The sequence below is a fragment of the Etheostoma spectabile genome, chromosome 14 (assembly GCF_008692095.1).
Source record: "Etheostoma spectabile isolate EspeVRDwgs_2016 chromosome 14, UIUC_Espe_1.0, whole genome shotgun sequence".
NCBI lineage: Eukaryota > Metazoa > Chordata > Actinopteri > Perciformes > Percidae > Etheostoma > Etheostoma spectabile.
In genome coordinates this window covers 23,973,242-24,000,034 of record NC_045746.1, presented here as the reverse complement: position 1 = coordinate 24,000,034, position 26,793 = coordinate 23,973,242, and the positions used below count along the sequence as shown (strand labels likewise).

Here is a 26,793-nt window from a genome sequence, read left to right as displayed (position 1 = left end):
CACACACACACATATATATATATATGTATCTATATATATATGATGTCTGTATAAGGCGGTCTAACCTCATTTGGAGCAGCTTATAACTATAATGTGTGTAGACAAACGACGTCATCCCATAGTCCAATCTCCGTATTTTAGAAAGTCCATAAATCTATAGGACAATAATTATATTAAATACTATTTTACTGTCTTTTATTGATTCATTATTCCTGGTAGATTTGCTCATTCACTACTATTCATTCAAACAGACGAGCACTGTCAGCAAGTGTGCAGCTCCATTAATCAACAGAATGTTTAGGGTTTTCAGTGGAAAAAAGAGCTTGTCATGGATATGAAAAGGCATAACTATTGAAACACTGCCTTGTTTTTCACAAAGATCTGCATGCGAGCCATTGTTTTAACCAGGTGCTCACAGTAGGTGATTGTGGGGCTCGTAATAAGCTTTTTGTGCGTGCTCAGAATCAGCAAAAAAAAATCTGAATTAGAAACTAAAGTCTTTTTGATCATTAGCTAAAAAGGAATAAACCGCTGAAGGTTTATCTGTAGAGTGTCAAACATGCGCTGCCTGTAAAGTATCTATCATTCTTCCTACTGGAGGAGAGCAGCTGCATGATTCATAGCAGTTACAATTCAATCCCCACTCCAGAGTCACTTGTGCCAAAACATAAATGAAAACTTCCCAATTCACTCCGGCAGCATATTCCACTTTTCTACTGTTCCTCCAGCTCAGTATGCCTAAGATTAATGTCTATTTTGGACAATTCCACACATCATGATTTACATCCTTCAGAACGAGACAGTCCTACCAGCAGGAGTGGAACATACAGATGAATCCAACAAGTTTACCATATTAACACTTAACCACTTTCTGCCCTTTGGCTGGATCACTTCTGATAGCTAAAGCCAAGTGGAAATGAATCAAGAAGCATTGAAGATTCCTCTCAAACCTCATGAGATGCCACTAAAGCCTGAAATTGAAAAGATGTGAATGCCACCCTCCTTTCCAAGCTGCATCTTTACTCCTCTCAAGTGTAACTACAGTCCGTCATGCTGACTGAAATGACACTGAACATTGCATCTCACTCTGTCACATGGAGCAGCAGCAGAAAGAAAGCAGCTCCAGCCATTTCAACACTTGTCACAAGCGTGTAACGAGCATGTGTAGCGTTTATGTGATCCCTGATCACTGCAAAAACCAGTACACTCATGATAGCGAGTCTGTCTTTTTTTTGGCTAGTAGTCCAAGTTGTTTTGAAGCCTTAAGTTTACCAATTTTGTCATCCCTGTATTGTTTTTTTGGATGAGAGGGCTGAGTTGGGGCCAGTGTTGCTTATGGTAGCAATGGCACGAAGCTAAAAAAAAGAGGGAAAATTGCTGATTTTTATAACTTTCTGAACATCATGCAGTGGTTATTTGCCGGCAGGTAAACACAGACCTCCGGGTACTGCCGCCATTCATCTGCATGTACGGCAAACGTTCCCTTAAGTTACCATCAGCGCTAGTTAGTTAGCTTGGTTGGCAGCACAAAACATTTTTTAGGTGCTCAAGTGCTCCAGTTAACTTTGATAAAGTGAAACCATGTAGTGAGAGGGGCAAAGTTCAAGACAAAAACATGGACAACACCCAACACAAGTTCACAGACATAATGTCCACAGTGCCATGGTTAGCGTTGCTAAGCCTCCGTCCTGATTAACAGCCACGCCCCTAAAGCATGCCCTGCCTTATCTACTTTAAGATAAATGGGACCATAGTTTACAAAGTGAATACCATGTTGTATTGAAGAAGACTTGAAACTAGCGATTTAGATGACAAACTCAATTCTATAGAAACAGACTTCTTTTTGGAGCCAGTCGAGTCGCCCCCTGCTGGAAATTAGATACAATGCAGGTTTCCGCATTGGCTTTACATTTTAGATAGTGAAGCTTCATCTATTATTTCTTTTCAAACCATGAGTCCAACTATGCAATTCATCCAGATTTTAGTAAGTGAGCAAGCTAAACTGTTTTTCACAAGTTCATACGCTTCCAGTCCTTTCGGCAGTTACCAAACACCTTTGGTTACCGTTCCACTGGACTAGATCTGTATCCCACACAAAACAAGCCAAATCAATGGAATTAGATTCATGATTAACCTAAATAGATCGATGTATCGAATCATGGGTTTTATCCAGATATGAAAGTTAAAATAAAAAGTGGGGCCTTCATACTGTAAAAGGAAGATTTTCAATGAAATATTCAGAAATGATAAATTCAGAAGCTCCAGGTGTTCCCAAAATAAAGATGTTGAACAAGGCCACACAATTGTTCAAAACACCATAAGGTTGAGTTTCATTTCTATGTCAGCAACACTTCAGTCGGAGCGGAGCCATATTAGGGAAGGTGTTCATCTCCCTCGAGAGAGCAATCCTTCATGTGTTACAGGTGTCATTCATGCTGCCGTAGCGAGGACTATCATCGCCACTCTATCAGACTCCCACGAGCCCCGGCGCTTGTCTGCATGACAGACAGTCGTGCTGATGATCGAGAGCACTCAAAAGCCAAATACTGAAGGACATGAAATGTCTTGCCGAGTTGAAAATGAACCTCCTCACTTCATTAAAGAGCGCAGGCAGGCAACCTGCAGTAACCATCCATCTGCGGTCAAACCTGCTGCCTGCGCGGGGAAGATTTCTCCAACGCTGTCATCAATCTGTCATACCTGCAACAATCTGTTATTTCCTGACGTTAGCTGTTGTAGTTTAGCTTTCTGCTGCACCTGCCTCTTTTTTTCAAGGAAGAACATTTCCCAAATTGTCTTTCAATAATTAGAGGGAACATGTCTTGAATTTATAAGAAATACAACGCACCCTCAAATCAATAAACCCAGATGTTTTTTGCTGTTATAGACCGGTTATATATGACCAGTAGCTAATGTTAGCCAAGGTTAATGTAGCTACCTTTGGTAGGTTATGCTGTAGAACTAACATTACTGAACTGGTTCGCTCACTTTCAGACATTATGAGCTTTTAGCATTCGTTTTTAATCCTGTAACACCCACACGTTGCCACAGTGACCGCTGTTCTGAACCACAATTAACGCCAACCTGCTACAGCCACCCTAAAGAAATAAAACAGTGAGTCACATCTCTCAAAGTCTGTTCAGACTCAACGTTAAGCAAATTTAAAAAAGGCGAGTGTAGTTGAATAGAAAGTCTGTGGAAAGATACAACTGTATTCAAAAACACACAAGTTAGCATTTGGCGGCTCCACGCTGGTCAAGCTGGCAGCCCACTCACTCTGACATCTCTCCATTTGTGCATGATTAGGTAATGAGCATGTGTGTGTGTGTGTATTTCAGGCCTGTGTGTAGTGATTACTAACAAACAGAGTGTAAATTGTAATTTTCGCACTGGGGATCAACAAACAGTATACATTATTATTATTATTATTATTATTACGTAGATTTAAAGATTTTCAGCTTGAGATCTTGAGTCACAAAAGATTTGTGACTCTAGAGACAAACAAAAGAGATTTTTAATTCTGAAGCTGTGCGGTCAACAAAAATACACATGGCCACGCCATATGTGCATGGTAGCTACGGGACTAATGCTGCTCTATTTACTGTTAAAAAAACACTTCCGCATTCAATTGTGTACAAAGCTAGTGAAAGCTGGTGTCTTTACTGGGATTACAGATGTCTTCCCTTTATTAAAAAAATGCTAATTGGGTTTTTGGGTGTCACCTAGCAATACCAGTGCATTGTAATATCGTTGGAAGGGTTTGCATGAACTGGTCGATCCATTACATTTTAGAGCCATAGCAACAATGAGGCAAAAAAACCTTCAGAAACATGACTCCAGATACTCCTAATCTCTTTCTGCTGTAAAACTAACAACTTTAGCTTCAGCTGTTTCCTTTACAATGCAAATTTAAGCCCCCACATAATGCCATGCTATTGTTTTCACGCCTACTCGTCTTTCTTACTTTCTACTTGTTTTCTTTCTAGAAACACGCCTCTTCATATTCAGTTCAGTGTTGAGGCCTGTTGCACTCCTCTCGTCAGGGTTCAAATGAAGCGCTGGTGGATTCAGAGCCTTGCTGAAGGCCCTTCTGACAATATCTGTGGAGATCGGGGTATTATACACTCATGTGTGTCTCCTGATACAGAGGTTATTCCGTTGAACTGATGGAACCCAATGCGCAAACCGCCCTTGCATAAATTCTGCAAGTCATTTGTGAATGTCATGCAGTAAAACCGCACTAGTAAATTTGATCTCCAGAGCCAGTCTAGCAGCAGGTTACCAGACTGCTTTGGTAACCCTGACAGCTTAAAAGAGTGCGAAATCCAGACTATTTTTTTTCCAGCAAGTTCCCAGAGGGGATTGTGCCAAAGAACAGCAGCAGTCAATCAAGCATGCAGGTGAAAGTTGGACTTCTGCTATTCTGCTCATTTTCCTCAAAATATTTAAAGTCCCCCTGGGTAAGAGGGGCACATTTTCTAAAATGTAAATCTTGGATATTTTGAACTTGCCAGTTTCACACAGACTTTAGCATTGTGTTGCTCCTTTGACATCCTGGCGATACACAAGTTTTACAAGGGCCAACCACAAGAACTGTTAGTGTTCTTTTATATGAGCCCAAATTGTCAGCTGTAATTGGGGATGAGGAGCAGGTTCATTTAGGCCTTCAGTCCTCTGAAGGACACATCTTTGTGGGCCATATCCTTCAACACTGGAAAGTCCAACGGGTAAAAACTACCCACCTGGCATTTTTTAAAATGCATGCAACTCTTAATTTTAAAACCCTTTCATCTCTCAGTCCATGACTTTTCCTAAATGGATTCATTAATCATCTAGTGAGTTATGGAAGGTATGGTATAAAAAAAAAAAAAAGAAAAGAAAATATGATCATTTATACCTAAAAGTGCCAGTGGGTACATTTTACACCTTCGCATGGCCGGTCGCATAGCAACGCGTATTGTTCACGTCTTTTGACGAGGCGGCTGCCATATCACAAGCTAGAGCACGCTAGATTTGTGATGAGCGATGGAGAATCGGATCAGGGAGAGATCAATGACCCGTCATTTTCATTAGAGGAGACGCAACTCGTGTAACGTTAGCGGTTAGCTTACTGCACTAGCTAAAGTGATTATAATATTTATATTCTTTTGTGTTGACACAACCAATGCTGGATGTAAGTGTCGACAACCGGAGTGTGTTTGTGTGTGTGTGTGTTTATAATCTGTAATAAAAGAGCATAAGGCCATAAACTGACTTTTAAAGAGTTACTTTATCAAGTCGTATGTAAATTGATAACTCAATCAAATCAACGAGACCATAATTCAAAAAATGAACATCATTCTCTGTTGCAAAAGACTTAAAACTAGCGATTGAGACCATAAACCCATTATGAAAATGTATACCGAGGTAATAAATCAAGTGACAAGTAGGTCACTTTCTCACAGACTTCTACAGAAACCTCCTTTAGCAACCGAATGTGTCGCCCCCTGCTGGAATTCAGATAGAATGCAGGTTTAAGGCACTTCCGCATTTACAGCATTTCACCGAACCGGATGCGTTATCCATTAAAATTTACAGTCTGTGGTTTTTCCAGACATCCCTTTGCGGGTACACGGACAACTGCATTAATTCACTGATATTGATAATGTCTACTTGCACCAGTCCTGTCCTACAGGACATGAATGCACCGCAATGTCTGTCTCCATTTTGGCAGTGCTGAATGTGACCCTGGACAGTGGTGCTGAGTTGCAGATCAATACGCTCTCAGTGTTAGGGTCTTTCATTATGAAATGTGTTAACATTTGTTTGACCTTGTGTTAGTGATATACATAATCAATAGTGATGGCCAAATTAAGCTTTGTGAACCAGTGTCTTTATTGTCTGAGCAAACTAGATGGCGCTCTTGGTTTTAAGAGAAAGGCCTAAGGCATTGTACTGTAATTCAGTGTATTCTCAACCCTTTATTTAACGGAGAGCGCCATGTAGTGGGCTCCGAAATTAAAGACGCTGGTTCATGAAGCTTCTTTTGGCCATCACTAATAATCAATCCTCTAAATCTGTAGCATTAGCAAGATAACATAACATAAGACAAGGTGGACTAATGATCCCTCAATGGGGAATTTCACTCATCACAGCACCTAAATGCAACACAACAAGAAAAGTATACATTAAATATAAATTGTAAATAGAAAAATAAGAATTGAGTGATGATGGTAAATATGTACACTGTAAACACTTATGTTATAGTACAAGAACAGTAACACAGATATCCCTTTTTCCATCAGTTTCACCTGCAAAAACATGACTGTAGAAACGAAGCAGCTGTTTCCAGGTCAGAATGACTCAGCTCCGTGGATTCGCGCTGAGTGTGGCAGCTCTCCTAAAGCTGCTTGACACTATTTGCTTTGCTACCCTGCTGTTTGCTCGCTCGCGCGCTCTGCTGTATGTCAGAAGCCGGTGTAAATGACACGGAAACTCAAAGTCACCCCCTCCCTCTCACCTGATTCTGTCTGGCACTCGGTGGGTCTGGTTGGCGTCACTCTGGCAGTTGCCGGCGTACTGCGAGCGGCTGTTGGTCCCCAGGTCCCTCCGTAGAGCCATCGCCCCGTGGGTGAGCACCGAGACGCCTTTGGCAATGCGCCTGAAGGATTAGGGAGAGAACAATGTAAGACAGAGGGACATTTTCTGACACTGCTGAGGTCCAGGGAAATGCTGGAGGGAGAGAGAGAGAGAGAGAGAGAGAGAGAGAGACTGTCTGGGTGTCTGAGACAGTTGTCTCAGGTCAGTGTCTGCTTCAATAAGTGAAGTGACAATGAACATTCAACAAGGCTCAAACTTGAAGGGGTTGTTAAGATTTTTTAAAGTGGAGTTTTATCAGGTGCTTATCCATAGTCCGTGGAATACTAGTCTTGCATTGCCAGACCTTCCTCCACAGCGCTGCAAAGGAGGGACTGGCTAGTCCACACAGCATTCTGGGATGGAAGAAAAACGTGGTTTATTGGAATTTATTTAAACCAATCAGAATCGTCTTGGGCGGTACAAAGTGCCAGACACAATAACGGTTCAGCTGCAAAATAGCCTCAGGAACATTAGTCGTGCAACAAAAAACTCTGATTGGACAGATAGTCTAGCTAGCTGTCTGGATTTACCCTGCAGAGATTTGAGAAGCAGATAACCATAGGCCTCAAAAATCCGACCAGAGTTTAAATGCCAACACAAAGAAAGCGGAGGTGAAGGACATCTGGCCGAAGATGAGGGACATCCGGCAAAATTTCTATATATATATATGCTATATTTAGAATATGTTAACCGCTTTATCTTGCCACCAGACAGCCCTTTCTTTTGGCATTACAAAAAAATTACACGTGAGGTTGAAGAAAATAAAAGTGATGATCCCATTCACCATGGAGACAAAAAGATATCTTTATGAACCAAAGTATACAGAGGAAGAACTTTTGCAGAGGGAGACTGAATGGCCGAAAGAGAGGGAGGGAAAACGTCTGTGGAAACTGTCAGAAAGAGCTTTGTGACAGCAAGGTAAAGCTGTGAAAATATTCTAAATATAACATAGACTTAAAGCTTAGCCTCTGTGTCTGTACTCCTGTCTGCTTCTCCAAACTGGGGGCGTGCCGACCGCCATCTACTGTAGGTAATCCGCTGACTATATGGGTAAATTCCTCATATAACCACACCTCAACAACTCTGAACTATCCCTTTAACCCTCATGTTGTCCTTGGGTCAAACTGACCCGTTTTCCTATATAAATGTTACTTTTAATTCCCCAAAATAACATGATTGATTCCACACAACGCTCTTTGGCAAGAACAATTCTCTAATTTCATTAGTTTTGCGGTGTCTTATTAAATTTTATAGAATTTGGAGAGAAAAATGGAAGTGCTTTTTAAATAGTATTGAGTAAAAGTTGACATATTCCAGTCTGTGATTATCCATCAACATCCATTCCTTTAATTTTAGTCTAAATAATTCCTAATTTATGCTTTTCTAACTCAAACATGTATAATTTCCTAAAAATTAGGTTTATTGACCATAAATTCCAAAAATCACTGTTAAACTAAAGTTAATAAGTTAGTGTAACCTAGTGTTTAAATGTCAAAAAAGTGGCAAACATTGAAAAAGGTGTTGAGAAAAGGGACAAAAATGTAAGAAAAAGTAAACATTGATAAAGCTTCAACAAAAGTGTTGACTTTCAATTTTGACAGGAAGACAACACAACGGTTAATAGCACTGACCTTACTCGACTGTACCTTAAAGCTGAACTGTGCTATATTTGAAAGAACACCCATCTTGGCTGTTTAAATAGTGTGACTTCAACAAAATGAAACTTAATTACATCTTAACTGACTGAGACACTGTAGAGTTGCCCAATTTCCACAAATGAGGTCCTAGTGTTGGAGGTGTGCACTTCTCCATAAAGTGGTGAATAAAGACTAAAGAGCAAAATTCATTTGGTTTCCTCATCAGCTCAAAACTGTACTCATCATCATTAGATGTCTGTCCTCTCTTCTTTGCTTTTGTACAAATAACCAGAGAGCAGCCAAGCTGAGGGACATGACGGTGCTGTCAGGATTTCTGGGCGTTAAAAGGGACACTGCCACGTTTTGTTCGCTGTCTGTCCAGGCAGAAGTCCTGGACCCAAAGTGCAAGACACACCAACGAACAGATTCAGGTGTTTCATTTATTTAAACAGAAAATCTAGTCTTACATGTGGATGACGAGCAAGACACCAAACGAGAGTGGAAATCCAAATAAAGATAACACCTAAATGACTGGAACAGTCCAAATGAATTAACACTTGAAGAAGTAACAGGGAACAAGCAAAAATACCCAGACAATAGACGACGACGTGACTAAGACTGAACAGAAGGCATTATATACTGGGGCAAAGGAGCAGGGAGATAGCGAACAGGTAAAACGTACCAGGGCGGGAAAAAACAGGTGAAACATATCAGGGCGGGGGAAAACAGGTGAAACATATCAGGGCGGGAAGAAAAAAGGGTAACATATCAGGGCGGGGAAACAGGTGAAACATATCGGGCGACAGGTGAAATATATCAGGGCGGGGGAAAACAGGTGAAACATATCAGGGCGGGGGAAAACAGGTGAAACATATCAGGGCGGGAGAAAACAGGTGAAACATATCAGGGCTGTAGAAAACAGGTGAAACATATCAGGGCTGTAGAAAACAGGTGAAACATATCAGGGCGGGGAGGGAAACAGGTGAAACAATATCAGGGCGGGGGAAAACGGTGAAACTACAGGCGGAGAAACAGGTGAAACATATCAGGGCGGGGGAAACAGGTGAAACCTATAGGGGCGGAGAAACAGGTGAAACATCAGGGCGGAGAAACAGGTGAAACATATCAGGGCGGAGGAAAAACAGGTGAAACATATCAGGCGGGGGAAAACAGGTGAAAAATATAGGGCGGGAAAACAGGTGAAACATATCAGGGCGGGAGAAAACAGGTGAAACATATCAGGGCGGGGGAAAACAGGTGAAACATATCAGGGCGGGGGAAAACAGGTGAAACATATCAGGGCGGGGGAAAACAGGTGAAACATATCAGGGCGGGGGAAAACAGGTGAAACATATCAGGGGGGGAGAAAACAGGTGAAACATATCAGGGCGGGAGAAAACAGGTGAAACATATCAGGGCAGGGGCAGACAATCACAAAGGCAGGGAAACACACAAGGCAGGAAGTCAAACAAGACTTGACACAGGAGAAATAGACCTTTTACATGGCAGACACATTGATATGTCATAGTAGGAAAAGCACAAGTGTATTTAAAACCATGAATGATGGCTGCCTTCCACTTGGACAGGCCCTGGTATTGTGCATGCCGACTCGCTGGAATAGCTCACTGGGATACTTAATGGAATTGAGCCATTGTTAAGGTTGTCAGTTTAAGCTGTGCTTTTCCTCCTATGACAAGTCAAAATGTCTGCCGTGAAAAAGGTCTACACTGCCATCATATAAAACAGGAAACTAAGCCAGGGGTGTCTAACTCTAGAAACTAAGGGCCACACTGGAAAATGAGAACCACATCATCAAGGGCCAGACAAGTATAATTTAGTTACATGTTTTTATTTTTTTTTAAAGTCAAATATCTTTGACTGCATTATTGTTTATTATTGCACGTCTCATACAGTCCTGTCACTTACAGTTTGGTCAACATAAAGCCCCCGGGAAAAAATCAGCAAAAATGTTGTTTAGTCTTCATAGAAATTTAGCAAATCAAGCCAAATAATTACATTTTTAAAAGCAAGCTACCATACAGGCGACTCACAACAACAGCCTGGTAAAAACAGTTTCTTGCCTTTTTGGTTTAGTGCACAACTTTGGCAGCCCAAAATGTATTGTGAACCTAAATTGATATGCGGGTCAGATGAGATTTTGCCAGGGGTTGGGTTCAGTCCGCGGGCTTTGAGTTTTGACACGTGAGCAAAGGCCTCAAAAAAACACATACACAAAGCATTCTTAAAAGAATTATGAAAAAAGGAATGAGAATACAGCAAAAATGGGAAATGGTGACAAGTAACAAAAGAGGGAATGAATTAACAAAACAAAATAGGAAAAACCACAGCTGAACATCTCAACCCTAACACTGTCGTGAGTAAGTGATGGTGAAGCAGCTGGTCCCAACAAGCACGACTTCAGTGCAACACTGATCATCCCGTTTCTAAATGTGTCCATGTGTCAAGTTTTCCCTCATTTCCATAAATAAATATCAACACACACTCTGGCTGTCTGTCTCGGGACAATTTAATAATAGATCCGACTTTGATCTGCAGGCAGCTTTCACAGAGCGAGATACTGTTTAACAGATACTGCTTTTTAATATAGCTGTAAGGTCAACTCGGATGTGTAACTCTAAAAACAGCACCAGACACGTCTCACATCTTCTGATACATGAAAAAAACATTTGTTTAAAATAAACACCTGAGACCAAGAATACGCTCTTCCTATAGTCCTTTCTATTGGAGAACCGCAGGAGAAGCTTGACTTTTGGAAACAGGAAGGTGTGGGAGACTTTGATGACTTATGCACATTTATTGATCTCGATCGAGAAGAGACTAAGGCAGACGTTAAAGTTTAACCACGGTGTGTTGGTGTGCAGTGCCGTCCCTACCTGTGAGGTTCTGTGCCTTTTCCCTGAGGTATACATTGTATCTCTCCCTCAGGCCAAGATTGGATGGCACCAAAACAAAAGATTCTCACCTAAAACCTAGTTACTTCTCTCTATATCCGTGGCTGTAATAAGTTTACACACCCATGCTAAAGTTGATTAAAAAGAGGAATAAAAAAAAAACATCTTTTGGAAATTGATCTCAATGCCTTAAGTCAAAATATTTAGAAAAATCCCAGCTTTTAAGAACACCAATTGTCTTTGTGACTGAATAATGTATTGTAAATAAATAAATATTCTTCCTTAAAATACAGGGGGCATAATCATACACACCACTATGTTACATTCCCATAGAAGCAGGCACATTTTGATTTTTAAAGGACAGTTATTTCATGGATCAGGATACTATGCATCCTGACCCCCCCCCACCACCACCACCATCACATACCCTTCACCATACATAGAGATAGGCATGGGGAACTTTCCATAACATCATCTCTCAATGCAAATCAAACTAGCTGTTAAGCTAACTAAAATAAAACCATGCAATCTCTATGTGTCCTTAAAAGGTAGGATTTTCCTATTTTTTTTTAATTAAGGCATTAATATCAAATTCCAAAAGATGTTTTTTTATTCCTCTTTTTAATCAACTTTAGCATGGGTGTAAACTTATTCCAGCCACTGTATGCTACGTGTGTTAGCCCCCTTTAACTTTTTTCCATCGACCTCCAAAAGGAGATAACAAGAAAACATTCCCTGATCATGCAACTGCCTTGACTCCCTGAATCCGTAGAGACACACATATTCATACATGAACAGGTTTGGTTGTAAGTAGTCTACATAGACGACGTTTAATATACGGGATGTTTGGCCGGATGTACCTCACTGTCGTCCCAATACTCTCGACCACCTGTGACCTAAGAACCGCCTGATGTTATCTAAGGGTTCATATTGTCTCATCTTACCACAACATGGTGTTTCTGGAAATTCCACCACAGTCAGCAGGAAACCCAATCGAATGAACCCCAAATTCCCGAAGCATTTCTATGCTTCCAGAATTCAGCGCATCAGACAAGCTGGCGGGCCGGGACATGAAGTGGGGACGGACTGTTGGATATAGTTCAGAAGTACTCTGCTCGTGAATTTGAGGTGTCCCACATTATGTCCTCTTCACAGGGAATTAATTCAGAGTCATGGTGTCCTCCGGAGCGGAAGCAGGCTTTTTACAGCTGTACTATGGTGTTAGTGTCACTTTGACAATTGTGACAGTGCTGCCTGGTACAGTAAAGGTTCTGGTTAGAAAATCTTTTGTGTTTGGATATGGTGAATCATTTCAGGGGCGGGGGGAGGGGGAGGGGCTTCTGGGGCTCAAGCCCTGAAAGTTTTCTCAAAAACCCCAAATCTTTCAGGGTTTTAAAAATACCTTTGACTGTGTCTTTTCCGCTCAGTCTCTCTGGAGACCTCAGTCACTGGAGCAGCAAATCAATGGAGATAAAATGCTATTATTGGGAAAACCACATTCAATCTGTGAACTCTACTAAAAATAGGCTTCAAGATTAATACTGCTGTTTACGCAAAATTCCACAGTGTCAGGAGTGAAAATGATTCCTTGAGTTCATCCTTAACATTATTATCTGTTCTGGTTTCAGAATGATGAAGACAGTTGGAGAACAGTTACATAGAAAACAGGACGTTGTCTCTACAGAACAATTCTTTTCCTCGGCACCTATCGGGTTTTTACCCACATTACGTACAGAATTTAAGGATTCTTTGATCATATGCCTTGGAAAACAGTGCACATAGCTGATGTAAATGGAGCATGCCCCATGGGATTTAGAGGACACAGCTGGTGTATCGTTTGCACCCCTCAGTATACAATAATGTGAGCCGGTCAATTGGGTAAACGGTGCGTTCAGGCGATCCTCATTAAACTATTGAGTCGGAAAATTACCCAACCAATTTCAGTCACTGTTGAATATCTCACTTTTAAATAGACCAATGGAAAATTTAGTTTAATATAAAAAAAAGTGTATGTAAAAGTATAAAGCAGCATAAAATACTCAAGTAAGGGATCTTAAAACTGGGCCTACGGCTTGTGTAGTACATGTACTTAGTTATTTTCCACTAGTAGCAGGTTGCAAATAATACAAGCCATGGAGGCATGAACTCTAATTTAAGAAAAGTTTATATGGATTTATTACCACTTTTAACTCGGTACATTATTTGTGAGAGGACCAAAACATTTGAAATACTGTAAAGTGAGATTTTGACAGTGTGGGTTATTCGAGATGTTTATGATGCAACGCTACTGTCTACTGTATAAGACTTCCTAGTGTACAAGCACTTTGTATTATTGCTTCCTACTGGTGATTAAAATTGGGAATTTCAACTCTTGAGGAGGATTGCCTGAATGCACCATAGAATATTGTCTGAGTAAGTCTAATGAGCTTTTCTACTGGATGGTACGGCTCGACTGGACTGGACTGGACTCACGGTTTCAAGCGAGCTGATCCAATACTAGAAAGTGGAGTTAAAACACTGCAGACCACTGATTGGTCAGAGAGATTAGCCACTAGTGCAACACAGGACATCACGCACAAGCCTGCAATTTTGTAAATGACAAGCTACCGACAATTGCCAGCGCAATTTGTTTTCACTCGACCCAGATGTTTTTAAAAAGGCAGATTGCAAATCTACGCCATACAATTTGACAAAGTGCAGACGTTCCACTGTTGGGTTGCCGATGAAAGGATTCAGCAAGTTGAAGATGATGTCAAAGCAGTTTCACACTATGGCGATCAGCTAGGAATCCCACTTACACAGGGGAGGAGGAGGAGGAGGTGTTCTATCCACAGTGAAAAATGGAAAGAGAAAAATAGAAGAGCCAAAAAAGTCAAGCAGAGAGCTGTACCATGCAGTGGAAACACAGCACCTTTTCATATAGGGATGAGGTGCAGGTTCAGGCTGACCGGCAGGTCTTCAGTGGGACCCATCTGCACTGGTCACATCACTCTAAGTATCCGGCACGAGTCTTGGGACTCACCATCTGTGCCTGATAGTGACAAGTGTGTCTCTCTCGTGCCTCTCCTTCTCACACGGACAATCATTTAACAAGAATAGAAATCGGATGCAATGGAAACACAGCTATGCAACGTGGCAGGAACCCTCCATGTAAATAGATTTAAGATGGCCGGCGGACAACGAGTGTTTAATAAAAGTCGGAAGACTGACGTGGCAATACCCAAGATGAAGTGTAGGGTGATGAAAAGAAATAGTCATATCCTCAAGCACAGCGGGCATTTCATGTCTCCAAATGTAGTCATTAAGTGTAAATCTAGTCACGTTTAGAGAAAAAAAGATGTTTGTATTTTGACCTGTTTAGGAGAAAAATGGAAAACGTATTTCACAGTTTGTAATTGTTGACCTAGTTTGGATTTCTGATGCGATACAATTCAACAAAATCTCACTTACTAAGTGTTTATTCTGGATTGCGGAACTGTCTTAGATAAAAAGAAGCTTTTTAACCCGCCTCCCCCTACGCTTCCATTGTGACCGAGGTGGCTGTATTACTTCAAATCAATAAAGGATGTCACCTTTCACCTGATCAGTCTATTTAGATTAGATGGAAATGTAATGATCCCTTCTGTGAAATCAGGTCACCCCTCCAGCAGAGAACACATCATGGACAGAGCAGGCGGTCGTGAAATCCGACCGCGCCGCTCTGTGTGTTGCTGCAGGAAAAAAACGTGAAGGTGCACAAAATGTGTTTCAGGGGTTGAAGAAGAGAAAACGAATTTTCTCACTGACCCTCATGCAAGTTTAAAATCCTAAGACTCAGCCTTGCAGAACTCACTCAATATGTATGAATTCTCAATTCAGCTGAGAGAAAAGAAAGTACAACATTGGGACTGCACAGAACGACCAGGAACAACTGGCACAATCTTCCTTTCATGTTTGACAAGTTGAATTTCTAGTCAATGCCACACACCATTGGTCAGTTCAGGGGTTTTGTTGCCACTGGTTCTGGTATGGCCAGAGGCTTACGGTAGCCAATGTTAACGGATGTTGGATGAGCATGGGGTTCATTCTTGACTTTGGGAACACATATCTGTCGTAAAAACTCTAATCGCAGGGTTCACTTACTTAGATATTCCCTTGGGTGGTGGGCATTGTCGATAACTTTGATGATTGCCAAGTAAGTGAACGTTAAGTTTCACTTTGTATCACAAACACAATAGATGTTGTAGTGTGATGCTTGCTCTGGGGACAGTCCATTCTATCTTTTTCTGTTCGGTAGTCTTGCATTGCCAGACCTTCCTCCACAGCACTGCGGAGGAGGGTCTGTCTAGTCCACTGAGTAGTGCGAGCTCCACAGCGCTGCGTCAGTGATAGAGTAGCAATGCATGTTCTTTTGATGCTGCCTGTCTTTAAATGACTGCTCATTTCTTTAAATTTTTAATGCTGCACTGTAACTTTTATTCTTGTGTTTTATGTGTCCTAATGTTTCTATTATGTTTTTAACTGTCTAGTCATGTGTTTTATCGGTTTTTAATGCTTATGATTTTTAACTGTTTTTACTTGTGTTTTATCTGTTTAACTGATTTTGTGTAAAGCACTTTGAATTGCCCTGTTGCTGAAATGTGCTCTACAGATAAAGCTGCCTTGCCTTGCCTTGAGCATACTATTGAATTGTCTCCATTTTAACATCTTCTAATGAATTGTCCTGTTTTTCTTTATTATTCTGGTTGTTTCTCCTTGTTTTATATACTAAATGTTACTATTGTATATCTTTTGTCTTTCTTCCATCTGCCTAATGAGATGCAGATTTAAACTAGCCCTCGGGCATCTTTACGTGTACTGCTGTACATGTTCAATGTGCATTGTCCTGAATTAATGAATAAATAAAAAATTCAATTCTAGTTTCTAGCTTGCATGTAAGTTAAATGACACCAATATTTGGTCTAATCCTAACTGGTCTGGCAACCCAAAGGCAAGTGTTCTGTTTCCAGATTAGTGTGCATGGTGACCTATGAGGGGTGTTTGGTGTTTTTTGCCCCCAACATCTCCTTCCAGGCAGCGCAGCAATGGTTATGTTAAGGGTTAGCGTTAGCTGCCTGGAAAAAACATCAAGCCTTATGATTGGGGGTCCCCCCCACTGAAAAATCTGAGCATTAAATACTATCTTTATGTAAAGGGAAACATAGATTACAATTCCCATATAAAATATAATGGAATATATTGCAGTAAGGCTCTCAGGCATTCTGTAATCCTTTCATCTATTTATTATCTTGTAGATTGACTTTTCTAATTCTATCTGAGTCATTACAGCCTAAGCATCATTTACTCTTCCCCCCCTTTTGCGTCTTTTGTTGGGGAAGTAACCTCCTTAAATGTGCATTTGACAATTATTCACCTGAATGATACATGAATTAATTTAAATTTATTAATAAACCCTTCGACTGTAATATTTCAGATGTGTTTGAGTAAGATTTCGGCTCATGTCCAAAACTTCGTCCACATTAAAAATATAACTCATGTGTGTTCTCTGAGATTTGGAGGAGTTGTGATATTTTGAGAAAAATATAGTGATAATACAATAGGCTATTACAAGAATGAAGTCACAATATTTCAGAAAGTAATCCACCTGCACCATAGTCTGCTGTGCATTACGTGATGGCTGTGCTGATACGGTAGATCTCAGACCTCCTGACAGACTCAGAGCCCCGTTTGAGACGCCGGTCTTTAAATGAGACAGTTTAGGGAAGTGGCTGTACGCTGCTCCACATCGATGGGGGACACATCTATCTATCTCTATTTTTACAGCGAGAGTGGACACTAAGCGACACACAGGTCTGCTTCATAGCTCCGTGTGTTTGAGTCTGATCCATAGACTGGAAACGTCACAGGCAGTTCTGCCCCACTTAGGATATGATTGACAGTAATCATCAATTCAATCTAATAATCAGGTTGACAAGTTAACATCTGGCTGGGGGGGGGCGCCATAGGATGATCATGTTTAATAAACAAGTTTCTCTTTTTACTTGTCTTCTGTTTCTTTTCCTTTTTAGGAGCCTTGCAACGGAATCACACTCAACTGTATATGTGAATGTGCAGTTGAATGACAATAAAGTCTGACTAAGTCTAAATGTCTAAAAATGTTTTACTTCGCTTGTCATTCTAATTATATTACTAATGGGAGTAGACCTAAGGGCGACACGGTGCAACCAAGACATTAGGGCAATCACCTAGGTCGCCTATAGCAATCGCCGGCCCTGAACACACCGGAGTTTACAATTCCAACACAGAAGGTGACGGACATCTGGCCGAAATGAGGGACATCAGGTGGAATTTCCGGCGCCACCTGAACAATCCCAGAAGTGGAACTTTGTCTATATAGACTATATATAGAGTACATGTACTACTCCAGAACCATAGCCCCGGCTTTACTTGAGTTTGTTATACTGCTTTATACTTTTACATGCACTTACATAACAGTCTACATCGATATAGACCCTTTAGTGAAGCAGATTTAATGTCTAACGCGGTTTTATTTTTATCTAAAAGTGTACAGTACAAGGAGCCCCGAAAGTCCATCAGGTGACTACCAGGTCTTAAAGAATCTCCGGTAGCCCTGTAGGAGCCCCACAGCCAGTGAACCCTTGACGCCCTTCTGCTCTGCTCGTACCTTCGTGGCTCGTCCCTCCAGCCCTGCGGCCGGATGGCGAACAAGGCCTTGGGCAGCCCCTCCAGGCCCAAACCAGACAGCGCCGGTCCCACGGCAAACCACATGTGACTGGACCCGGCCTGACCCGCCGCCAAGGCTGCCCGAAACACCAGCTCCGCCTCCTCCAGGGAGCAGTACAGCAGACGGACCTGCAGGAGGAGGAGAGGCAAAGACAGGATAAACGGAGGGAGAGTGGGAGGGAAAGGGTTGGAAGTAATTAGTACACTAGGAAGAGGGAGGGAAGTATTGAAAGGGACAGACATGGCAGGAGGGAGAGTAGAGGGGGAAAGGAGGAATAGATTAACAAGATGATGAGGGGTAGGTAAAAAAAAAAGGGAAAATGGGAGAGTGAAGGATGAATCAATACAACGGAAGGAAGGAAAGAGGAAGAAATACAAATGAAAGACAGGAAAAGAGAAATAAACAAATGATTGAGATGTGGTAGAGAGGTGTAATTAGAAAAGGAGGGATGTAATACAGGTCAAGAATGGAGGGGTAGGGAATGAAGGACAGAAAGTGGACACGGAGGCAAGAAAAGAGGAATAGAGGTTAAGGACGAAGAAAGACTGACTTTAGGATTTAGGAAGAAAGAAAGGATGGAACAGCAAGGATGGAGAGAAAATAGGACAATCACATCATCACAAAGAGGGGAAAGGAGATGTTGAAGGAAAAAAATGATTTATGATAAAATGATTTATGAAACATGGTTATGACCCAAAATTAAGGAGGGAGATGGGGGGGAAAGGAGAAATAGGAAAAAAATGGAGTAAACGACAAAAGAATGAGGAGAAAGGAAAGAGGTGACAGGGCATGGATGAAAAAAGAAGTGCAGAAAAAGAAACAAATGGACGTGTGAGAACAAAAAGAGGGAAAAAAAGTGAATTCCCACCCCCAAGTTTCAACCTCGCTGCCTTTTGGTCCCATAATGCTCTTTCATGTTTCCTTCACAGTTATGGATTAGACTCATTTATACACTTGGTGCACTTATACATTAATGCTTCCCCTGTTTGTTTATTTTTTAACACAGTGAGCCGCAATTGAAAAATGGTGCCTCTTGGTCTGCTTGCATTTCCTTCTCATACATTATTAAACAGAGGGGAATTGGATTGGGGGGGGGGGAAGACGAGATTAAAAAAGTTAAAAAAAAAAAAAGCTCCAAAAGAGCTGGAGAGAAAAATAAAGAGAAAAAAAGAGTCTGAAGTGTGTGTGTGTGTGTGTGTGTGTGTGTGTGTGTGTGTGTGTGTGTGTGTGTGTGTGTGTGTGTGTGTGTGTGTGTGTGTGTGGTTGACGCTGAGGGTACTTCAGATGATTACTCAGAGGAAGCACTAGAGGAGCCACAGTTTTGTAAGACAATTGGAGAGGTTATGAGACTGAAATTAGTCAAAATCAAAATGCTTTACAAGAACACACTCCGATACCAGCAGGCGTGTGGTGTGTGTGTGTGTGTGACCGTGCACACGCTGTGTGTTCGCCGGTGTTGCAGGCGTCAGAGACAACGGCCCGGATGACGCCGATTCCATCCCACTCGGCGGACAAAATGGAACCGAGGACGTCATCAGGTCCAGGCTAACGCTCTGTCCCTGTCAATCACATCCTCTGAGCACTCTGGGTATGTTTAGGTCTCTTCACATCCGCCGTTGGCATTCCTTGAGCTCGGAGTTTGTCATCTAGGAAATGAAGAGGATCCTGTCCGTCAAAGTGTTCTCCTCCTCAGAGTGAGCCGAGTTTCCCTGCTTTCTGACATCCTTCAGGAGGAGGGCCTAATTTGTTACAATTTCGAGCCATCAATCACTCGGTTCGGGCAGGTGTCTCATTTTTCAAACGTTGGACATCTCATTTTAGAAGAAAACGTTTCATTTAGACCCCTGCGGGTCTTCATATTTTATCGTGACAGAGTTTAATCGCATCAACCGCCAGGTGGAAATGAAAGAAAATGGCGAAAGGCATCTTTTAATAGAGGGAATGGAATTTGATTTCATTTTGGTGACACTATTTTATTTTTTACACTGCAGTTAGAACTAACAGTTAGATATTACTCGATTTAAAGTTAACAATAGCATCTTCTGGAATACTCAAGTTTTTTTCTATCCCTGCATCAAATGTCTCCTTTAAAATTTTACAGCTAGCCAGAGTTTTTGCAAAATAAACCCAATATGACTTAACTATCCTACCGTAAAGCTAAAAGTTAATGTGTATGTATGGTGTATTAAATATGCATGTCTGTATGTGTCTATATACACATGTATATAAATGAGGGGAGGAATTACATTTTTTACTATTTAACTAGGGTATACAAATTAAACAAGGGGGGTAGGACATATTTAGTTTTTGTTGCTTTTTTTCCCAGTACTAAAAAGTGCATTTATCTTTTCTTTTTTTTTAAATGTTCCATAAAAACTAAATAAACTACAAATGAATCACTCAAACCACCTCAAGAGATGCTCAGAGCTGCCCTCTGACACAAGTCTGATTTAAAAAGTAAAAAACAAAGATTGGATTACAAAAGTACTCCCTGTTACTGCGCTGCCTGATCTGTCATGCATGTGTTCTCCTGTAATGATAAAGACATGCAGATGGAAAACAACAGGCCCGCTACCTTGCTTACCAGTCACAACCGAGATGTGAATCATAAGCTGATGCCTGCAAAGGCAAGCTAAAATAAGGAAAATAAATGGCCCATGCAGCGCTACGTACAGCCTCCCCAGTGCCTCTAAGGCATTATTTAAACCAAGGACCCCTCAACTGAGGGTGAGATGGAGCAGGGACCCCTACTACACATTACATAAAATAAAGTTACATATTGAATTGAGCCTACAATACTGTGTAGGGCGGCCTAAAGCCTTTATACATACCTTTATAGTGCATAGAACAGTAAGCTGTTAAAATATTCATTGGCATGATTTTATCAATTATGTTACGTTATGTTAAAAATACATGTGGCAGAGTAAATTAACTGGATCTGTGGATGGCTTATCTTATCAATTTTTTTTAATTTTACAAATAGGCTCATTTATTTCTGCTAATATGTTGGATTCATGTTACGACATTGCCATTGTTTGTAAAAAAAAAAAGACTTTAAAAAAATAATAATTTGGTGGCCCCTGCAGTACGTCTGTGGACCCCCTGTTGAAGATCTCTGCTCTAAGGATCATGCATTTAGGGAAACAAACAGATGCATGATTTTGCACCAGCTGGGGCAGAAGGTTGTAAGGTCCGCAGTCGTATTTATGTCTGGCGAGAAGTAGAGGAATTCTTCTGGACCATTGGAGGCTAATTTTATTTCCAGCTGTGAATGAAATACAGATTATTACCGTGCAAATATCCCTTGTGAGACATGTTAATGTACGATGAGAGAGGGAGAGAGGGAACCGGAGCAGAGAAATAGAAGGTGGGAAAGATATAGAGAGCAGTAAAGAAAAGTCAAAGCGGGGGAAACGGTCCTCTCTGTCTGAATTATGCTCACGTCACAGCCGAGGATGAACCAAATTTAATCAATGATCAAGAGTGAGCGTGCGTGCATGTGTGTGTGTGCGGAGGGGATTTGAGTATTCACTCAGAGTGCAGGGCTTGTCTAATTCAGTACTAAACCTGCATTAAAATGCAACTATAGATACATTACAACAAAGTACCCTTTTGGTTTTTCATCAAAGGCCTTGGCCTCATAGGAGAGGATTATGCAGAAACTGGCGTGTAACCCAGCAGCATTTCAAAATGGAACAGTGACAGGCTGTGAGCAACACAATAATGGAAATAACAAGCACTATCATAGTACAATGACAGATCTGCAATCCTGAAAGATACCAGCACAACCAAAATCTGGAATCCAAAAGGTTACTGGCTCAATAGTGCTTTCCATTTGGACTCTAAAGTCGGATTTTCCGAGGTCAAATTCCAAAACAGCCCCCTGAACTCAGCTTTCCGAGCTCGGATCTCAGACAACCTCCTAAAATCTCAAGCTCAAAATCCAACATGGCTGCCCTGTGCATCAACAGTTGTGGAAGTTGAAGTAACTTACAGTGATTAGTCCCCGATTTAAGTCGAGTGCAGATTTGAGCCGCGCTTGCGTCACATTGCGATGAGTAGAGATGTGAGTTGCGCATCCGTCACCTTGCGACATTTATCATACAAGATGCTAACGAGAGACTTCTGTACTGTCAATACAGTAAAAATGGACCTACTTAACTAGTTGGTTCACTGCTAGCTTAGCTACGAGCTAGCAATCAAACAACAAAAGCTATCACTTGAATGGCGTTTTAAGCTAAATTTAGCAATCAAACTTTTATTGCAAACAACAGAAGATGGGAATCATTTCCAAATTGTTTAGTATTTCATGGATTTCACTAATTTCCGTATAACACGTTACACCGTAAACCGTTTAAATCTGAGCATGCACAACTCAAATCTGCACTCGACTCACATCGGGGAGCAACAAGCGCTTCTGTCTTATTTGTGTCTCATTTAATCAGTTGTACACATGGTCCTGTCCATGTTCTATCTGTGGACATGTTGTTACACTGTTTGTATGCACAAAAAAAACAGCGTAATGCTTTGTTATCAACTGGTACTGCTAACAATGGCTAACCTGTCTGGAGCTATCCCCACTACATGTAAATGTAACGGTTACGAACGCGCTAAACTAACCGGGATCGTTAAAACACCTGGACCACTGCAGGTTAGCATAGTAACCCCAATTTAAAAAAAAAATCGCCTCTGCCTCCTTTTCCCTACATGTTGCGGCGTTTAACGTAAGTGTGAGTCTAACCACCCTGGGTGACTACAACGCTTTCCTACGTCAGGAGTGTTTCCGCGGTGTCACTGTCCCACATCCGACTGCATGGTTGCGTGTTTCGGAGAGGACAACTGCCACTGGGACCGCTCCAGTGCGTAATAGTTGGTATAATTGGGTGCATTCCTAGCCAAATCAGCCCAGCTCCATCTTTGTTGTCTCAGTTGAGATTTGAAGAAAAAATGAAAAAAAAGGTGCATGTAGGTCTACAAAAGTTTGTAGTGGGGGAAACAGGCAAGTCATTCAGTCCTTTGTCTTCCGTAGTGTTCTTCCACTCCCAAATTGCAATCATTACACACACCTATGACCGTCCAAATCCCCCCCCCATAACAAGAACACAATCAACTCGGATGTGGCATCAGTCCAAAGTCGGAATTCAGTCTTTTCTAGAATTCTGAGACACTTTACTTACTCACTTATCTTTGCCCTGCATGTTAGTTCTTACTGTCCAATATGTTTGCATAACTGTTTTCTTTTATACTTTTGTACTGATGTTGAGTATCCCATTAACATTATGAACACATCTCATGAGATGCAAAGAAGAAAAAACTAAAAATCAGTGCTGATGGTGTTAGTTTATCCTCTCTGGAGCATCTTTTGATCCCTTTGATTTAAACACTGAAGACCCAATACTCACTTTGACGAAATCCTTTTACCATAAGATCCACTAAGTAGCAGTTCTAGCTTGCACTGTTAATCAGATTGGCAGGTGTCATACTTGTTTTGCATTTTACAGATAATGCTATATGCTGTCCTAATAATAATCAAAATGAAATAGTTGTCCATTGAATTTAAAGTTTGACAAGTATCTGCAGATGCATAACAAACAACAGTATGTAAGTCTACTTTATTGTTATTTATTTCCATTACTTCATCACATTAAATGTCATTAATTAGAATGTCTTAATGTGTGGAAATAATTTAATGATTTAATTAAGACTGTAAGTGATGTAACAATACACTCAACCCACAATTCAATATAATTCCCGATTTTTAGCTGACAGTACAATCTCCTCACAATGTTTTCAACTGAATGAGCTGCAGAAAAATAAAAGATAATATTCCTTTTTTCATATGAACAGTGCAAACCAACGGCTGTGTACTCTTATCAAAAGTGATTTTGTCTTAAATAAAAATTAAAAAAACAAATAAAACAAATAAATAAACTTGGAATACGTAGTGACGTCTGAAGTGAAATCAAAACCGGCCAATTCAAAATTGCATGGTGATTCATTTTTCATCTCAACAGGTTGTGATCTCTATTTTCAAATTGATTTCTTAAGTTTCATGAGGCATAGTTATAACCACTATCCAGAAAGGTTTAACAACTGGTCCCATCAGCGTGTGTGCGATCACTAACAGTTCCAGTATCCAGTAAAGGGGCGTGTTGATCTGATAACAGACTTTTGCATTCGATGCTCTGGTATTTCCTCACTCAAGCTCCCTCGCCCATTCATCTTTGCTCCTCCAAAGCAGATACACTAGGGCTGCTCGATTATGGAAAAAAAAGCTGTGAAATCACAATTATTTAACACGATTATTAATTGACTTTTGGAAAGATGTTGCATTTATTGACCTTAAAAAACTGTGAAACAGTTAAATCCACAGTCAATACAGCTTGAGCTGTGAAATTTCCCTTGATACTTTTCCAATTTGTTGTTCATTGAGAACACAAAACAAAATAAGAGTTCACTCGCAAAATGTAACATGCTAAATTATCTTTTTTCTCGATTACTAAGATACAGAAGCCTCCGAACGTACTTTATGATACAGTATTAGACCCAAATAATTCCCAGATCACCAATACAAGAATCAAGTAGAAGACAAAATAAATGAGATATATAAGGCTGATTCCAAGCACAGTGCTCCTACAAATACACATGCAATACGCTATTTATTTTTTCAAGGGCATCATGCTCACATATTGTTGTTAAAAATACCAAATTTAGATGGATGATACTGACACTGGAAGACAATATCCAGAGGGCAACTTTTTAAAACAACAACATCCTTGGAGAATGTCCAAACACCTGCCGCATAACTGCCCATTGTAGACTTTTGTTGATGTGGAAGTGGACACTTTAGTTTTGGACATTTAATAATAGTTCAGCAGCCGCAGCATTTCTCAGCTAACACGTGTCTTTTAGCACCATCATGTCAAGGTAGTTTGAAATTCCATTTTGGACTTTTTGACACAACCAATGTGTTTTAAACAAAACATCTGTTTCACCATGCTAACTTTGGCTAATTAGCATTTGCAAAGTATAGATGAGGTTGATGGGAATGTCATTACCGATGGCTCTATTCCATGTTGTGTCCCAGTAAGCCATGTCAGTGAGAGATTAATACCAGATCTATGACGCTAATATGTCACCATATAATATATAGATATTAATCTGCTTAAAAGTGATACCATTTGTATCTCTCCATCAGTGAATCTTAGCATTTCCTCCATTTGTACTATATTTGTTTCACACTGTATCATATATATATATATATATATATATATATATCTCTATATATATATATATATATATATACACACACACACACTATATATGGCTCACCTAAATGTAATGCATAACATATTGGCTAGAAATGCATAAACAAACTTTCCTAAAATATCCTACATCTGTACAAACCCATCTTCTCAAAAAATAAATTTAAACCTATATATTTGCAGTAGATGCGTGGGATTTCCCCCTCTCTGGTCTACATATCCCTGCCTCTGCTCAATTATTTATTATTTGTTAATTATTATTTTTAACCCTGCGCATGTACACATCTCCACATCTAAAGCCCACGCAGGGTCCACTCCTTCCCTCCCCCGTTCAACATTTCCTATCACTTTCCTCGCATTACATCATTCACTCAGGACCTTTTGCACTTGGTCCATTCTCCCTTTTATTTTATTCTGTCTTTGCGTCTTGCTTTCTTCCTTTCTCCCTTTCATGGACTTCATTTTGACAAAGGTCATTTACTCCGACAATGGTAAAACGGTGAGGGCAAGGAATGAACACGACTAAAAAGGATACAGTGTGAAACAGAGTCGGAGGAGATAATGCTCATATACAGAGACAAGGGAGAGGGTGAAGGAAGAGAAAAGACACCCCGACACTCCTTCCTCCATATCAGATGTGTTAGAGCAGCTAATAGTCTGTCACCTCTGTCCATTCTGCTATTTCTTCTGGACTATGTTGTTTGTCTGGAGCGTCTACGTTCAGCATAAAAGTTCTCTTTACTTTGAATCTTTTAGAGGTTCACGTTTAGAAAATGTTTCCAGTCTGATTTGTGTTCCATTTTCAATGTGCACTTTTAGGGTTGCTACCCAAGACCAGGGTTTTCCCTGCCAGTATAAGGTTAAGGTCAGCCGTTTTGGGCCCCACCTAAGCTGAATGAATGTATCTATAAGGCTATACTCAGTTTTAATGATTGTAGTAGGACTCCTTTAGCAAGTGTTGTCTATGAAGCTTTGGTGCGTAACTCGAGTGAAGATAATTACCTCTTCTGAAGAGTCCATGAAATCCTACAAACTTTCCTACAAGAAAAAATAAACAGTAGTCTACCGGCAAAGCGGCTGACAGTGTATTTCTGTAAATTTACGATTTTCTTCCAAAAATGTTTTGCTGTTGGTCAGGGGGTAAACAATAATTCGAAGGGGTACACACTCCTGAATAAGATTTGAGAATCGTTGCTTTAACCCTTGTGTTGTTACTTTTGTTGTCCGTTCTCAACGGGGTTTTTTTTGTACGTTTCGGTAACGTTTTTGTCACTTTTCCCAATATTTTGTCATTTTTATTTTCAGCGCTTATTTTTGACATCTCAAATTTCTGATATACAAAACAACTTGAAAATGGGTCAAATGCTTTGATGTGCCGTGGTCAAAAGAAAGCCAAACGCTGTTAAAGAAGAGCACCCTCCCTTCGTCCATAGTTTACAAGACGTGTGATTTATTTGCAATTCTGCGCTGAAAACCTTCGGCCAAGTGGACTTATCGTACAGGATGAAGCACGGTAAAAGAATCCCTCGGTAAAGTACCGAATGCTCAAGTGCTTCCGGGAGAGCAGCTGCAGTGCAGAGCTGTAACAGTTACACTACAGAGCTTCCAGGTGTGTGTGTGTGTGTGTGTGTGTGTGT

General features: G+C 40.7%; 1 protein-coding gene across 1 annotated transcript in view; it reads right to left on the bottom strand.

The window, feature by feature from the left end:
• Positions 1 to 26,793, bottom strand: part of grin2da (glutamate receptor, ionotropic, N-methyl D-aspartate 2D, a) — a 254,730-nt gene that overhangs the window by 118,360 nt on the left and 109,577 nt on the right. The window contains exons 5-6 of the mRNA XM_032535848.1: positions 17,832 to 18,019; positions 6,500 to 6,640 (exon numbers count right to left, since the gene is read on the bottom strand). Coding sequence (XP_032391739.1) covers positions 6,500 to 6,640; positions 17,832 to 18,019 — 329 coding nt within the window. The remainder of the gene's footprint in view (positions 1 to 6,499; positions 6,641 to 17,831; positions 18,020 to 26,793) is intronic.